The following is a 17,330-nucleotide window of genomic DNA, read 5'->3' as shown; positions in this document are numbered from 1 at the left end:
AAAAGCTGAAAAATCATTAATAAGGGGAGAGTTAGTTTATGTCAACTATAATATATCCATACTTAAGCAATACTGAATTGCTTAAGGGAAGAAAATGACAATCTCGTAGTTTAAAATGTTTATCTCAGGTCACATTCGGAGAACCAGTCACTTCTGTGACTGCCAGAGAAGGATGCCCCACCTTTTACAACCACAGGCCTGACGTAGCCAAGAATCAGATACTGCAGAGTGCTAAATTCCAACATAAATTGAATTCACAGCCAGATCAGTTCTCTTAGGTAAAAATTAAGCACTGATAGGAAAAGATGAAATGGTGAGAATCTAAATGGAGACATTGGGGTACATTCAAATGTATCCGAATACCTAGAGCCTTCAAACTACCCTGCGCTTCCCTTCCTGCAGAAGCAGTCTCCCTCCCTGTGTGATAAAGCTGGTCCTACCTTGCTTGGAGACTCTGTGGTAGTCTGATCCCAGGTAGGGAGTGCCAGATATATTCATGCCCCACTGCTACTACTTCCTGTTTATCTTTTAGGACTAAAAGTAGTCATATTTCATCCTGCCCCCGGAGATAAGTAGAAAATCCACCCTGGGAAGCTACAGTTAAAATATGAAAAGATTTGTAAGCTTTTGTTCATTTTTATGCACAGAATATTGGGGGGAATATGTGTGGGATTAAGACCTAAGGATTCTAGACCAAGGGAGGAATGCAGTGTTGGATTAATGGTGAATTTTTTAATGTAACTGTTCCTACCAGAGATTCTGGGTTCTGTGTATTAACTCCAGTAGTTTGATTAACTGAAAACTAGACTCAGTGGAGGACCACATTCAATAATGTTGAAATGCCAGAGCTACAAGCGTAATGTAGGAGTCCAGAGACCTAAGGAGTCAGGGTGGGAGATAACATCATTAAGAAGGGGGCCTTTGATGCCACGTAGCTACTGCAATCAGTGTGGGCTTGGTTACTGTATTGGTTAATAGGGCTACAGTAGTAATCAAAATCGTTTGGCCTGTAGAGATCTTTGATACTGGCTAGTTGGTCATGGGGTCTGTAGGACCAGTATAAATGGGCAGCCTACAAAAGTTTTACTTGATCCTTGTAGTCGGGAAAACTCTGGTCTGATAAACAGAGACTTGACTTGCCATTGCAGTGGAGAATCATGGCGTCTTATCCATTTCTCTTTCCCTGATCCAGTACACAGACCCAGAGCCTCTTGAATGGAGGGGAAGGATACACAGCCCTGCCACAGATGGGTGTAGTCAATCTTCCTTCTCTCTCTTCCAAAGAGAATCACAGCCACTTATAAGGGAGACTGTAAGTGGAAAAAGAGATAACCACATTCTGGCTCTGAGCTGATGACAGGCCCCCACAGATCCAGAGTATCTGTAGTCTGCCAGTCAGGGTGGGGAGTTATGAAGGTATATTAGTCAACTCAGGCTGCTACAACAAAATACTACAGACTGGGCGGTTTAAACAACAGGAATATATTTCTCACAATTCTGGAATTTGGAAAGTCCAAGATCAAGGTACCAGCCACTTCCGTTCCCCAGTTTCATCTTCTTCATTTGCCAAAGGTTGCCTCTCACTGTGTCCTCACACATCAGGGAGGGAGAGATGAAGCAAGCTCTCTAATATCTTCTTATAAGGGCGCTAATCCTCTTATGAGGTCCCCACCCTCATGACCTCATCAAACCTAATTGTCTTCCCAAAATGCCATCTCCAAACACCATCACACTGAAGGTTAGGCTGCAACATATGAATTGGAGTGGGGGAGTGGGGGACCCAATTCAGTCCATAGCAGAAGGTCAGGTGACAAGTGGTATTACTACCGGAATCCATACCGTAATGGACCTAATCTACCATAGTGCACCATCTGGGAGATAACATTTTTCCATGCCCTGGAGATATAGTAAGTGCTCCCAACTAGCAACAGTACTGCTGTTTTTTGGTCCAAGGACCAAGAGGTGGGAGTAGAAGTGGTTTCTCTCATTCATAAAACTAAAAACCCACTTTTAAAAATTGTGGTTTAAGAAGTCATAGTTCGCAAGGGAACTATGTCTCCATCAAAGACTATAACAGTGATTCCCATTACCGCCCACCAGGCCTTGGCAGTGAAGCGAGTTACTGTACTGATGGGGTGATTGATACAATCAAGAAGAAATTGGACTGTAGCTACAGCATGCATCAGGGAGGACTACCTCCGAGAAATTGCCGAGTGGGAAAAGTTAGTGGATTAGAACAATCCAGTACAGGTCAGACCAGTGAGGCCCCTCGGGAATAAAGACTTGGAATTATAATACTTCATTAGGTGAAGCACTCTCGCTACCTGAGATGCTGGCCAAACACAGAGGAAATAGGGATTTCCTAGTGGAAGAAGGAAATTATAAATACCAACTAGAGCTTCATAACCAGTTGCCAATAAGTTGGCGAAACTTTAATAGTTAGGTTACATGATATATAGGTGTATTTGCTATTGAACTAGAACATGAGTGATCACTTAACAGTGGGTACAATACCTGATGGGACTTTGGGTTTCCCATCTCGGTGAGAAAGTGAGTCCATTTATAATTGAATGAAAGAGAGTTATAGAAGCTTGGTGTCTTTGCTATTGCAATTTGAATTTTTTAATGTAAGAGAGTGTATATGGTTGTCAGGTAGCCAACGAGAGTAGACTATGATGGATATCTTCTGGCACTTGGTGCCATTCCCACCCCCTCTCGCTACACTCTCCAGAATCAAAGAGTTTGGACTCTGGGGACCACTTCCAGACTCCCTTAACTGCGTTCTGAATATACTTTTGGCTGTGCCCATGAGATACGTTTGCATGGGTTTGGAAGGAAGAAGGATGTTGGGAGCCATTGTCCCTCATGCCCCCCCCCCCCCGAAGCTGTACGTCAGCTTCGGGGGGGGGTGGCATGAGGTCCTGCATTAACTGGTCAGACCCTGGCGTTGTGGGCAGGTGTGAAGGCAGCAGCAGTTTCCTGATCTTTGAAAGACCGGGGCTATGATGCATATCTGACAGTTTTTCGAGGTCTCCACCCCCTCTTCTTTTCTCTAGCCCTTCCAATGTTTTTGCAAGCAGGGCACAGCCTAAAGTAATTCCTTTCTACTTGAAACACCCAGTGTAGTTTGTATTCCTAACTAAACCTTGCCTAATGCATTCCTAAATCCTATCTCCTAGGTATAATCACTGAACATTTTATGTATATATATATAGCCTTCTAAAAAAATTTATTCATGAATATTTTAAACAAATTGGATCATATAGCACACACTGTTTTGTAATACATACTTCTTCACTTAACTATATCTTATGAGTGGCTTTTTTAAATGCTCATCAGACTTGGGGAGATTATAGAATGGGATGGGGAAAGTGGAAAAATGCATCAGTAGCTCACTTTGGATCTAGGGGGGAAAGATGTGTAAGCAAATTAAACATGATATCTTTTGTTTCCAAGAAGATTATTTTCTTTTTCCAAAAGCTATTCTCATGAAAACATCAACTCTGCACTGCACGATACTCTACATTTTCTGCTGCAGTTTCCATTTACTCGTTAGCCCACTGCTGTCTGGCTTCCGACCCTAACAGTTTGCCGGAACTCCTTTAGCTATGGACTGAATTGTGTCCCTGCCAAAATTCATATATTGAAGCCCTCAACTTCCATGTGCTGGTATTTAAAGAAGGGGCCTTTGGGAGATAATTCAGTTTAGAGGAGGTCATGAGGATGGGACCTGCATGATAGGATTAGTGAGCAATCTTATAAGAAGAGACACTAGAGAACACAGGTTGGCGCTCGCGCCCTCCCTCCCTTCCTCCCTTCCTCCCTTCCTCCCTTCCTCCCTTCCTCCCTTCCTCCCTTCCTCCCTTCCTCCCTTTCTCCCTCCTTCCCTCCTTCCCTCCCTCGCTCCCTCCCATGTGTGAACACAGTGAGAAGGCAGCCCATCTACAAGCCAGGAAGTGAGCCCTTACCAGAAACTGGCAATGCTGGCACCTTGATCTTGGAATTCTAGCCTCCAAAACTATAAAAAAATAAATTCCTATCATGTAAACTAGCTAGTCTATGCTATTTTGTTACAGTAGCCCGAGCTAAGACACTTTTGTTGAAAACCAGCAGTGATTTCTTAACTGAAAAACCTAATGACTTTTTCTTGTGACTGGTCCTTTTCTGCAGCATTTGACCCTAAATCTCTTTCCTTCCTGGTGTGCTCTTCTGGGACCTCTAGGACCCTGTAGGTCCTAGGTCTTCTCTTCTGTCCTTGAGATCCATCCTCAGCCTCTGCTCTTACCCAGGGCTCTCTCCCCTACACCTTTCACCTGGAATGACCACAGCCGGGAAAGCAGTGACCCCTCCTATCTGTGTCATCTTGGCATGGGCACTTAACCCTTCTGCTTCCTTGTCTGCAAAATGCTTCTCATTTGGCAACTGAAATACTATCCAGAGTTTCTGTCTACTCTTAACATAATCCGGTCTCTAAGATCTCAGGTCTGTACCATGAGCAAAGCTTCTCTCCTGATCTTTCAGCTCACCCTTTGACCTGTGTGCTGCGTCTGTCTGTCTAGCTTCACGTTGCGGTGTCTCACACACAGTGTAAACAAAACCATGATATCTCCTGGCAAAATTTGATTAAATTCTGGCCTAAAAGATAAAATACAATGAAATAAAAATGAAACCCAGGGAAATAAGGTAGATTTCTCTCTCCCTGTCTTCCGATGTGGTATATATTAAACCACTGTTTACTATTTAGAAGTTCTTGAATATAGACCCTAAATCATTAAATATTGTTAAAACTGGTACTTGATAAGGGTGGATTACTATGTACATAGGAGAGCATTGCAAAATCCCGTTTGTTCAGTTATTCACCAAAGATTCGTAGATGAGTCTGAGCTTCTGCTGTGCTATATGAAAAAATAAGAAGAGGTAGAACTGAAGAAAGAATCAGGACTTTACTCCTCACTTATATCCTGCTATAGATCCTTTGAGAGAACTGAAAGGAATGCATTTCCTCCTTGTATCTAAAATATCTTTGTTCTTTAGAAGAATGATGGCCATTTCAGGGCAAGTCTACCTTTAATTGTAAGAAAAACAATGTGGTTGAGAAAAACCACCAGGGGTTAGCTGAACGTAGTTAACTGACAGTTGCCAAGGCAGGCAGATGTCCATCTCTTGTTCACAAATCACTCCAATCCAGTGACACACGAATGCACACCCCAAATAAAATAGAGATAGGCATTGCTAATGAAGTCATATTGTCATAAAAAAAATGCTACTGATTTCACAGTACTTCAGCTTGAGGTCTGGAAAGCATGATAAGAATTATACTTTCATTGACGTTTCCTTTCTGATTAGATCGTTTCACCCCTGACCAATAATGAGAAAGAATCTTTAAAAATAAATGGCAACAAAAAAGTTTTCCCTTCGGTTACCATGTTAGAGTGTTGTTTCATTAGTACTAAGCTTAGGAATTAGGCTGGACTGCTAACTAGTTGCCTAATCTTGGGTAAGTTGTTTCACCTCTTAAAGCTTCAATTGTCTTATTTGTAAAATAAAGGTATTGATCCTGACTTAGATGGCCTCTAAGATCCCTTCTGGTCTGCCAGCCTGTCACTTTTCTGCCACTGCTGGTTACCTAGGTATGTGTACAATCTAATGCCTGCCTCCTTAGGTCTGTTTTTCATTTGGTTCTGTTGCTTAAGCTAGTAGCCAGTATTAATCATTGCAACTGTAAATAAAGCAACCGGGAAGCACTTCACAAATGCTTCTAAGTGAATGAAATAATGTACATTTAGAATCCCGTGAGGTGATCTTTTATGTTCCAAAGAGAAGCACCTGAGAACGTTATGATTCCATTAGTATGAAACTGCCACGACAGTGTCTAATTATCAACATTTATCAGTTTATCAAAGCATCTGTTTTTTTGGCTTAAAATGATCACTTACTTCTTGGACCTTTTTATGTTTTCTTCCTTTTCATCACCACACTAACAGTTGGTGTTCTTTTGGGAGGCATTTTCCCCCCAGAGAAGTAAGTTATCACTCGCCAAGCATGAGACACACAACAGAAGGAAGAAAACAATAAAGTCACTTTGAGATGCTGATGCTGTGTCATTAGATGGACACCATACCAGCCTGGTCTCTCACTGCTACACAGAACAGCCCTGAAAACACACCTGAGATGCGTGCCTAAGTAAAACCGCCGTGGACCTACACTCGTGCTTTTGGCTTCTCACTCCATCGCTCTTCATGCACTAACTCTCCTAATAATACAATAGAGAGTGAAAACTCCCTGGCATCAGTCTCCTACGTATGTTGCGATCCCAAATGGACTGTCAGTTTACGAAGGGCCCTGAGAGAGAATTGGCTTTTGCCGTTTCTCAGTCCCAGCTTCCTAATGGCGCCAGTAGTGGTGTTCAGGACGTAAGGATAGGCAACGCGTGAGTTTTTACCAAAGTCAGTGGCAGAAACGACAGGGTTGCACCAACTTTCGAATATTTAGTCTTGGTGTAACCTTCCTGTACCTCATTCTTTGTGACACAACACCCTGCCTGAGCTTCTCACACAGCTGCTGCTTCTGGTGCTGTAATACTCATTATGGTCACCATAAGGAGGAACCTTAGCCAGGGATTGTGTGTGCGCAGTCCCTCCCTGTGGTGTCAACAATACAGACCGTCTTGCTGCCCCCCTGCTTGTTCGATCTGTTTCCATACGAGATCTCAGATCTCAGCAACATTTACTCCTTCCCCCGAATTCCTAGACCTCGCACATTTTGTCTGTATTTCTACCATCTGACCCTGATTCTTTGCTTCCTATACTGCAGTACATTCTTCTTTGGATCAGAATTGCCCACTCAACAAGTGGCCTGAGTGCCCCTGCAGCCTCACATTTCCATCCTGCACCCCATTTTGGTTTCAGCCACACGGGACCACTTACTCCTCCCCAGGCCTCCACATAGTCACGTTCACACGCTCCTCTGAGTCTTTGCACGTTGCCCTTCCACCCTCATGACCTATCTCAAATCCGCTTGCCTTAAGACTCATTTTGAATGCTGCTCCATCCAGGAAGCCTTCCCGGGTCACGACGCACCTGCAGCCCAGCATGCCCTTCCCATGTCCAACGCGGCGTCCTTCTTAGGTTCCAACTAGTTGTGAACATATTTGCGTCCCGGAAGACGGCACCCATCTGCTCTTTGCTTTCCTCTCCTTGTTCTGGTGCTTGAAAAATTGAATGAGGATCCTTGGTTTGCATTTCGTGACACTGAAAGCCTTCTGGCTCAGACCCATTTCTAGTGGGGTAGATTTCCCACACTGTGCTCCTGACTCAGGAAGCAATATCCTCAGCAACCAGTGCTGCCTTCTCCCACCCGTCCCCTGTGCACCCCTTTAGAAAGTCCATCCTAATAATTGCTAGAAGTAATTCCTTATAAAGCAGAACATTTGGCAGGCACTGTATGTTTTGGAACCTGCCGAGCCAGGAGGGTTTAAGGTGACTTTTAAAGATTTTTCTTTCAAATGCCATTTATATCAGAGATACAGCAGCAGCATTTATCTGGCTCTCTTGGCTGTAAAACGGTCTCAGCCAAGCTGAAGCTGATTGCATTGGCCATGCAACTAAGGTAATTTATTCATCATATACAAAATCTCCCATTAACAGAAATCAGAGTTTTAACTGCTGATTGAAAGGAAAGCTGATGTATCAGAACACAATTACCCTCTAGACCAAAAAGGCACCTCTGAAGAGTACTGTTTAATTTTTTTTATATATCTTAAACCTAATTATTGTCAGTTTTGCAGGTGTCTTAAATTAATTTTTTCATAGAACATTGACCTATATATTTTTTGCCTTCACTCCCAATCTAGTTCACATTTTGCATGTCTGGGGGGCTTTGTAACTGTTTCAAGTTTGCCCAGATTTGGAGGGGCTCTTATTAAAAATACCTTGTAAAGCAGGGGCTCAGCTGAACCTCTTCCCTGGGAGGATGTTGATTTCTTGAGCGAACTAAGAACTCTTTCGAGTTCTTCACATTTCTCTAAATTTATAGGTGTGTCTCCCCGCCTTAAAATGGCAGTTGCCAAGTTCCAGTGGTCACCCCTCACCATCTTAGTCTGAAACCGCAAGACTATAGGCTTTCTGCACGTGCACACATACACACACACCCAGTCAAAAACTTAAGTGAGTGCCAGGCTGAGAGGATTTCTTCTCTTTCTATCTTTCTTCACAAACACCCTCCCCCTGGGGCGGAGCATACAACCTGTGGGCTTTCCAACCTCATAATCAAATCCTCTGACACGTTTCTCTTCGGGCTCACTTGCAAAATAAACGCTTCAAAGAGGGTTAATTTTGCTCTCTCCATGTCTGTCCAGTGTGTGTGTAGTGATGATGGCGGTATGGGGAGGAAGTACGCGCGTGCTTTGAAATACGTAGTACAATTTTAAGTTTTCTTCACTTATTCGTAACTAATTCAGAGACCAGAAGGTTGAGGGATCCCAGAAGGGCTGGAAAGGGGTGGGTGTTCTTGTGCAAGTGACACATAATTACATTTAAATGTGGTCGTCCTGTTAGCAAATGCAAACTGAAGGAAATAGACCCTTGAGCGGTATTCTCTCACTCACTGTTTCCACTTTTCCCCTCCATCCTTTTCCTGTTCTCTGACTCCACCTACTTTCTTTGGGGAGATGTAATTAAATGTGGTATTTTTCAGACATGCTGACCCATATACTTCTCAAGTCATCCCTTTTGTTCTGTACAGATGAGCTGCTGGCGTTCCAGTAGCTCCAGCCCCAATACCTCCTTAGACCCTCTTCCAAGAAGAAAGCCCCCCAGTGGTACCCTCTAGGCAGTGGGATATGCCATTTCTGTTCACCAGACCCTTGATTATTTTGCTCACTGTAGCACCAGTGTTGGAGTCTTAGTTCTTTTTCACCTTGGAATTTGAGGAAATAAAGAAATCTAATTTTTTCAGGAAGTCTTTGAAGGGGCAAAGTTCCTAGTAGGCTGCCAGATGAATCTATATGGGTGTGTGTGTGGACACAGAAGCAACCTTTCAGTTTCACACTGACCGTGGATGTGACCATCTGTTTGGCCTGAAGGAATCCTGGTCCATATAACCAGGGGGGTACCTGTCTGTTTTCTCTCTTAATGTCTTGTTTCTTGTCCTTAAAAGACATATTCTCTTAAGGAGTTGTCTTACGACTCTGTAAGTGATGGCTGACTCTCCTTTTTTCTCAGGGAGGAAGATGAGTACTCAGAACTACGATCAGAACTCAGCCAGAGTCAACAAGAGGTCAACGAGGACTCTCGAAGCATGGACCAAGACCAGACCTCTGTCTCCATCCCTGAAAACCAGTCCACCATGGTCACTGCCGACATGGGTGAGTCTGCCTGCCATTGCCGCAAAGCCAGCGTCTGGTTTCTGTAATAGGAATTTATAAAAACGGTAGGCAGCCTGAATTAAATTAAATTTGTCAAGGAGTTTGGTGAGTAGATGAAGGCACATTCATTTCAGCCCCTTAAATACTACTTTGTTGGTCAAAATGAAACTGAAGAGCTGAATTAGCTTTCTGCCCTGATGTCTGTGATTCAATCATATGTCACCTCTATTAGAACATTTTGCAAGTAGGGAACTAATTAAAAAGGCGATTGCAGGGTTCTAAATTCCGGTAAAATCTGAACTACAATGGCAGGAATGGAAAGAATGGGATGGGTCATGACACATTGCACTGGAGGAACCAATAAGTTTTAACAACTGTTGGGTAAGGAGGAATCCAAAATTATTCTAACATGTTGATCCTAAGTGACAAAGAGAATGATTATATTCTCTAGTAAGGAAGTTTGGTTGAGAAATGAGTTGGGAAATAGATATGTTTGACGTTGTAGGGAAATGTGCATGTGGAAATATTTAGTACAGTGTGTTCATATGGTGTGTTTTTAAACTGCAGGTCATGACCCGTTAGTGGGTCTTGAAATTATGTGAAAAATAAAATACTTTAAAATGAAATCAAATAGGAAAAAATAGAATGACAGTCTTATTTCATGAAAATTATTTGTTATGTATGTGTATGCAGTAAGTTGCCAAATGAAATGTTCCAGCTGTGGTTGCAGTCAAGCTGTTGCAAAACCACTGGTCTACTTGGACATGCCTAACTGGCTTTTTGGAGGGATTGAGTTTGAGGATAAAAGCTTTGAAGTTATGGAGTAAGGAGATCCTTGTGGTCAAAAGGGTGTGGAGTCAAAAGAGGGAGGACCACCATATCCTAGGAAATGCTCACATGTCCAGGAAAGAAGGAAGAAGAAGCAGGAGAAGGAAGAGTCTTAAGTGTAGTGCAGTTTTCACAGAACTTAAAATTTCATGGAAGAGAGACTTGAATCAGATATTACACACTTACGTTGAATTATAAACCTATATAAGTGCTATGACATTAAGGAACATGGTACCATGAGAGTGTATCAAAGGACTTTGATTCACTTTAGGATTTCCAGGATAGCTTTTCCTGGGAAGTGACATGTGCGCTGAGATCTAGAGGATAGTAGGAATTAAGTAGGTAAAAGAGGAGACGGCATTTGGGTTTGCTGCGGACAGATGCATTCCAGGAGATGAAAAACGATGACTGTGGGCTGGCTTGGTGGCTCAGGCGGTTGGAGCTCCATGCTCCTGACTCCGAAGGCTGCCGGTTCAATTCCCACATGGGCCGGTGGGCTCTCGACCGCAAGGTTGCCAGTTCAATTCCTCGAGTCCCGTAGGGGATGGTGGGCTATGCCCCCTGCAACTAGCAACAGCGGCTGGACCTGGAGCTGAGCTGCGCCCTCCACAACTGGGATTGAGGGGACGGCAGCTTGACTTGGGAAAAAAAGTCCTGGAAGTGCACACTGTTCCCCAGTGAAGTCCTGTTCCCCTTCCCCAATAAAATCTTTAAAACAAAACAAAACAAAAATGATGATTGTGTGTGGCAGGCACAAAGGTGTGAGATGGAGGCTGGGGAGGTGGGCAGGAACCAGGTGATGCCTGATCTTGTAGGCCGGGTTAGAGAGCTTGACCTTTATTCCAAGGCCCACAAGAAACCACTGAAAGATTTTCACAGTGGGGACAAGGAAGGGGATGAGATGATCAGCTGTGCATTTTGAGTCGATCACTTTCTAGTGAGGAGAAAGAATCAGCAGATCAAGAGTGAATGGGGAAGGCCAGCTAGGAAACCATTGAAAAAGCCTAGGTGGGCAAAATTATTGCTAGAATTAGGGTGGTAGCAGTTGAGACATAGCAAAGCAGATGAATGAATGGAGGAAAGGTATGAAGTTGGCAAGATCTGCTGAAGGATTGAAAACACTGTAAAGGAGGACAGGTGTGTGGGGGTTTCTCGGAGGTGTCTGGATGGCACAGTGCATGGACAGTGGGGCCAGTCACCAACCTGGGACCAGGTGGCTTTGCTTTGAATTTGGTTTCCTTTTGTTTGGGGGGGAGGGTAGAGTAAGATGGAGATCGTGTATGATGTTTGGACATAAGTTTGAGATGTCTGGAGATATCTGGGTGGAGATGCTTAGGAAGGCAATAGATATACATACGAGTGAGAAGCCAAGGGAGGTGTGGGCTGAGGGGAAGCAGCTGGGAGACATCAGGTTGTGTACAGACGGTTACTGAAGCAGTGGAAGTCGCTGCCTTCCGCGAGAAGTGCAGACAGCTGGAGAGTAAGCCTTGGGGGCCACCAGCGATAAAGAGACTTGGCAGGAGCTTGTGGCAGGAATGCACCTCTCATCATTTTGGTCTCAGTTTAACTTCACCTCCTCAAAAGCATCTCATGAGCACCAGTCGGTGCAAGCGCCTGTGTTGTCTCTATCGCTGCCCCATTTGATTGCTTCCTGTGTCACACTGAAATGTTACAAGATATATTTGTATTTCTTTGCTTGACTGACTCTGCTACCACACTCCCGTGGGCAGAAGCATGTTTGTTTTATCTGCTAGTGCTTCTCCAGAGCCCACCACAGGGCCTGGCACATAGTATGTGTTCAGAGATACTTGTTTGAATGAGTGAGTGAAGCGGTCAACCAATCCATCCACCAGTCAATCAGCCAGTATGTTTGCTGATCTCCATGTGAGATAACAGGAGTGAGTCCAACCTATTCCGTTAAATGGGCTGGGCATCTTTCCTGTGGGGCTTCTGAGGGCCGCTGACATGCGAGCATCTGTAGCTCGGGCTCCTCATTTCTTTCCATCCTTTCCCGCAATAAAATAACATGTTCATTACAGCTGGTGGTAGTAGTATCTTTCCTGATGAGACTGGAGAGAAGGGACCCTGTCTGCCCACTGCCCTGTACTCTGCCCACAGTGGGCAGCCTTTATTCATTTGTTTAACAAACTCCTACGCTAGGGACTAGGGATGTAAGACTCAGAATCTCCCATCAGATCACCATACTCCCATGCTCAAATCCCTCACACTTAAAGTGACATCCCAATTCCTTACCATGGCCTTCAGGGCCCCCCAGAACCTGGCATCCCCAACCTCGGACCACATCCTCCCCACTTATCCCTGTTTTCCTTCCAGCTCTGGCCTTGCTGGCCTCCTCGCTGGCCCTCAAACCCTATGAGCTTCTCTTGCCTCTGGGCCTCTGCATTCACTGTTTCTTCTGCCTGTGGTTCTACTGCCTGCAATCCACCGTGGCTTTCTCCCACAGGCAGCTAGGATCTTCTCATCGGAGGCCGTCCCTGACCCCTCTTGGAGAACGACCGCATTCACTCACTCGCACACTCACAGACATGCTCTTCCCTTCCCTGCTACGTTTGTCTTCGTAGCCCTTAGCCTACCTAATGGTGCCAAGTGTTTGCCTTTATTGCGTTCCATATTACCAGTCTTTATCCGTCTCTCAAGCTAGAATGCAGGCTCCAGCGGGCAGGCAGTTGAGCTGTCCTGTTCTCCAATGTAACAGTATCTGCACATAGTAGGCACCCAACTATGTGAGTAGCAGTGAACGCCGTCTTGGGTCTTGTCGTTCTTTGGAGGACACAGATAGGTCAACAGTGGGGTAAGGACCACAACCAGAGGTGGACAGAGGCTCCTGTTGACACCTGATGGGAGCATTGGAGAACGAGTCCCATTTAAGGTACAGTTAAGCTGTGGGACAAATGGGAGCAATGCAGAGGAAGAGGGAGGCAGCAGGAGAGCGCTGTGAGCACAGAGCCCGCACCTGCCAGGTCTCCAGGGAGCGCAGGACCTGGGGGCCGCAGGGAGGTGGAGCTCATTAAAGCTGCAGCAGAGTGCACCCGGTGTGTGTTCATCGGAACTGGACGTCTGCCTCTTCTCATTCCTTTGCCATTTTCCAATTAAATTGCTTCAATAGGGGAAAAAGCTTCCATATATAAACACCATTATAGGAAATCATTAAAAAGCAGCCATTTCATTATGGTTGCTATATCTGCAAACCTGCATTAGCAACCCAGAGGTTTCCTTGAGCTGGATTTTATATGCAAAGTTTGCTGCAGTACATTTGCTGATCTCCATTCGAGAGAACAGGAGTAAGTCCACTATTCCCTTCATTAAAAAAGCACTTTTCTTCTGTTTTCAAACCTCACCCGTCAGAGCCAGGACTGCCCGGTCAGCAGGCTGGCTCCTGGGCACTGCCATCAGAGCCTGGAGGAGTAAGCCAGCACTTTAGAAAGTGCTTCGACTTACCTAAGTGGTCATGAAAAGGAAAAAGGTCCCGGCAAGGTCACACTGTATCTTAAAATACATTGCCTTACCTCTGTTCAAACCTGGTCACACAATTGTTTGGAAAATCAAGTTAATTAAATGGACAAAGACAAAGGATTTTAGTTTTCTCAATTTGGACAAGAGTTCTCGTTAAGAGAGAGGCTGGATAGACTAGCTAACATGCTGTGCTCACTTACTTTGTTGTCAAGCATTTACATGCATCGTCATGTCTAATCCTCCACCTTAAAGGAGGTCTTGTAAATCTCTACATCTGTAAAATTGGGATAACAGAGTTCAGAGAGGATAAGTCACTTGTCCGAGGCTGCACAGCTAAGCAGTTGTTTTTGTTGTTGCCGCCGTAGATGACTTGCTTTGACATGCCTTCGCTTAAACAATGAAACGTGCCAAAGGTTGGTGTGCAACGCTTCCTGCAATCCTCTGAGGTCTCTAGTGCTGATGGGGGAATGTAGGAAGCATAGCATCTGGCTAATAGCAGTGTTTGTGGTGAATCAAGATTTTTCAGATCTCCAGCTTAGAAACAACACTCTTAGACCAAATGATTCTGGGTGTCACCGTAGAGCAGAGCACAGATGTGTGCACATGGGCTCATTGTGTCATGCATATTAGCACGTGTGTGGTATACTGTCTCTCAGGCTGTGTTCCCAACTCTGTTAATGGAACAGCAAAGCTTGCCTGGAGCAATTGTTTGTACAACAAACAAAATCCCTGATCCAGTGGACCTTTGCACAGCCTGAGATGGGTTCTGCTCCCATAGTTTGAGTTCTCTTCTGGTTTTAGGTGAGAAATTCTTATTTTTCTGGAATTTAGCAGTGCTAGACATTATACCCTTAGGGATGAAAGGAAGCATATGACACCTTGCTTGCTGGTGTGATCGTTTAGATAGAGATTTCCTCCTTATGAGTAGTTTTTGGAGGACAACCAAGGAAGAATTTACACATGAAACCTGGCTCTTTGGCACGGCTCTGAATATGAAATATGTTTAACGTTAAAGCCAGATTTTTCCTGGCTGCATGGTCGATGAGGCTTAATGGCTTCAGGAAAAATGTTCCAAAGTGTCAAGCAGCCACTCCCAGTGGGGAGAAGGGGGATCAGGGGAAGAGAAAGGCGGCCCCACCTCCTCCCAAAAAAACGGTTTTTGCAGACTTGGAGAAAAGTGTGTAAAGGCAAGGCAGCCTGTCTGGAGAAAACTCATTTTTTGTTAGGAGTAAGATGGCAGGATGGTCGGTCGTCCCCCAGCAAAGAATTTTTAAATGAGAATCAGATTGTTTATAACCTGATTCTGAAACTTTGAGGAACCAGTCCACAGATCGGAAAGATTCGACAGGATAGAAAATGGCACCCTGACTAGTTCATGTAACAGGCGGATCCCTTTGTTGCCTGTTTTCTCTTCTCCATACCTTAATTAGGCAATTTAATTTCTCCCAAGAGGTTCGTGATGTTGGTCTTTCCTGAGAACCAAGCCCAGGGAAGTCTTAGTAGTTTCTAGCATTGACTCACAGGAGGGTTCTTTGAGTGACTGTGTGCTTTCTCCCAGGGATCTGAGGGAGCCTGGTCAAGTACGAGTTGCCTGCAGATGTTAGCAGGGCCAAGTGACTGAGAAGTCCTAAAATCATTCCAGAACTTTCCTTGGAGTGTAACCAAACTTGAGAGTAGGAAAGGTCATTGTTCCTCTTCACGTTACTTTGGACTCTTTCCCTCAAATTCTACTGTTCAATAATTCCCAGCACCCCCCAAAGAGACTTGGAGTATAAGATGGGAGTGGAAAGGCACTGATCTACTACATTTATTCAAAATGAGCTCCCATAATTGTTGGCATTTATGAACTCCTTTTCTAATAAAGCAGTCTTTATTTTTCTAAACAGACCATGTCTCCTTGGGTCGGATTGGGTTTTGGTTGTTTGAAACTCATGGCATAGTTTTCTTGAAAACCAGCATTGTAAGGGAGTGTTACCTTCTGAGACAAAGCCTCTGAAAGTCGACTTAGTCTATAATGGAAATAAGATACGGGACCTCACTCGTGTGACTACAACCCTAACCATCCTTGGGAACATTGTTCCCCTGAGAAAAGATTTTGTAGACCACATCTGGATGCCAAAAGCACATCTTTTCCCTTCTCTTGGTGGTTTGGAAGTTCTCCCACCCCTGCCGCAGTGACAGCCATGGCCCTGGGATTGCTACTGATGGCCTATTGAGCTCTGGTACTGTTTGCTTTCGATGGCTGGAGGGAGCCTGCCTGTAAAGGGGCTTGTGAGCTGAGATGGGTGATCCCAGCTCTGAGAAAGGCCCATTTGGCCCAGAGGTTAGTGAGCTGTGGGGAGACGGGAGACTGGGCTGGGGGCAGTGACAGAGGGCCTTGAGGCGCAGTGAGATGGCTGGGGTTCATTCTCTAAATGTGCCTCTAGTGCTTCAGGATAACTTCTCAGAGGTACAGAATGATCTTGAAGGCTTTCCTCAGGTTGCCACACTGCACCCCTCTGTACCCCAGTATTGTACATCCTCTGCAGTACTGGGAATTTTCTTATTCTGAAAGCTGTGCCAATTCGAGTGATTAATAGTCAATAAGTAAAATGATTCTATGTGACGATGAACTTCTGCATACGTGGTGTTGGATCCTTGCTCTCTAGAAGCCACTGCCAGAACTTTCATGCCACAGAGGCCGGTGTGGGGATGGGTGGTGGCTTTGAATTCTTTGGGGCACTGGCACTGCTTAGAAGGGGGGGTTCTGAATGGGCATCGAGGCAGCTGGGTTTTACAGTCACTGCAGGACAGTTTTATTGCAGTTGACGTTAGGTTATCTTTCTTACGCCTTCACCATGTTTAAGACCAAGCTTACTGTTGTAGAGAAACAAACTGAAAATGCAACTTCGTTTTCTTGGGGAAAGAAACACAGACAAGGCCCTCCCTCCCGGTGAGGTTGGAACCCAGTGGGGTGGCGGCTGACGGTCACCCATCTCAGCACGCTTGCCCTGACTCGTGCCTGTGTTCTCGGGTAAGCTGGGCGTGGCAGTGACACTTTCAGGGGAGCATTCCTGTTCTCGTAGCTGCATTGAGAAATCTGTCATCACTGGTGGCCCCATGTTAACTCTAGATGAACATAACATGATGTGTCAGCTCTTCTGGCCTTGAGTATTGAAGTATTTCTTTTCCCTTCAACTTGTTATTTTGAAAAACTTTAAACTTACCTGAAAGATCAAATGAGCTCCCCTAAACCCTTTGCCTAGATTTACCAATTGTGAATATTTTGCCACGTCTGATTTTGCACACCTGCCCCTTCCCATTTTTATTCCTAAGCCATTTGAAAGTCAGTCGCAGACATCACGATGCTCCACCCTAAACATGTCAGCATGAACCTCTTAAGAAAGGGGCGTTCTCTAGTATAACCACAGCACCTGTATCACACCTGAGCGTTTTAACCCAGATGGAATATTACACACAGTCCATATTCGGATTTCCCCAAATGTCCCCACGCTGTCTTTTGTAGCTTTTGTTTAATCCGGATCCAGTCAAGGCTCCCATGTTCTGTTTAGTTACCATGTCTCTTTACTCCCCTTTAATCTAGAACAGGTCCCCCACCTTTGTTGTCTTTCATAATGCCGACATTTTTGAGGAGGCCCAGTTAGTAGTGTTCCAGACGGTCCCT

General features: G+C 44.8%; 1 protein-coding gene across 3 annotated transcripts in view; it reads left to right on the top strand.

The window, feature by feature from the left end:
* MCC (MCC regulator of Wnt signaling pathway) overlaps positions 1 to 17,330 on the top strand; it is a 379,018-nt gene that overhangs the window by 285,781 nt on the left and 75,907 nt on the right. For all 3 annotated transcript variants that reach the window (XM_019727795.3, XM_019727797.3, XM_019727798.3), the window contains one exon: positions 9,222 to 9,364. In XM_019727795.3, coding sequence (XP_019583354.3) covers positions 9,222 to 9,364 — 143 coding nt within the window. The remainder of the gene's footprint in view (positions 1 to 9,221; positions 9,365 to 17,330) is intronic.

Source organism: Rhinolophus sinicus, chromosome 3 (genome assembly GCF_057876585.1).
Source record: "Rhinolophus sinicus isolate RSI-liver-muscle chromosome 3, RSI-T2T, whole genome shotgun sequence".
Taxonomy (NCBI): domain Eukaryota; kingdom Metazoa; phylum Chordata; class Mammalia; order Chiroptera; family Rhinolophidae; genus Rhinolophus; species Rhinolophus sinicus.
The sequence above is the reverse complement of the archived record's forward strand: the minus strand, read 5'-3'. Positions and strand labels throughout refer to the sequence as shown.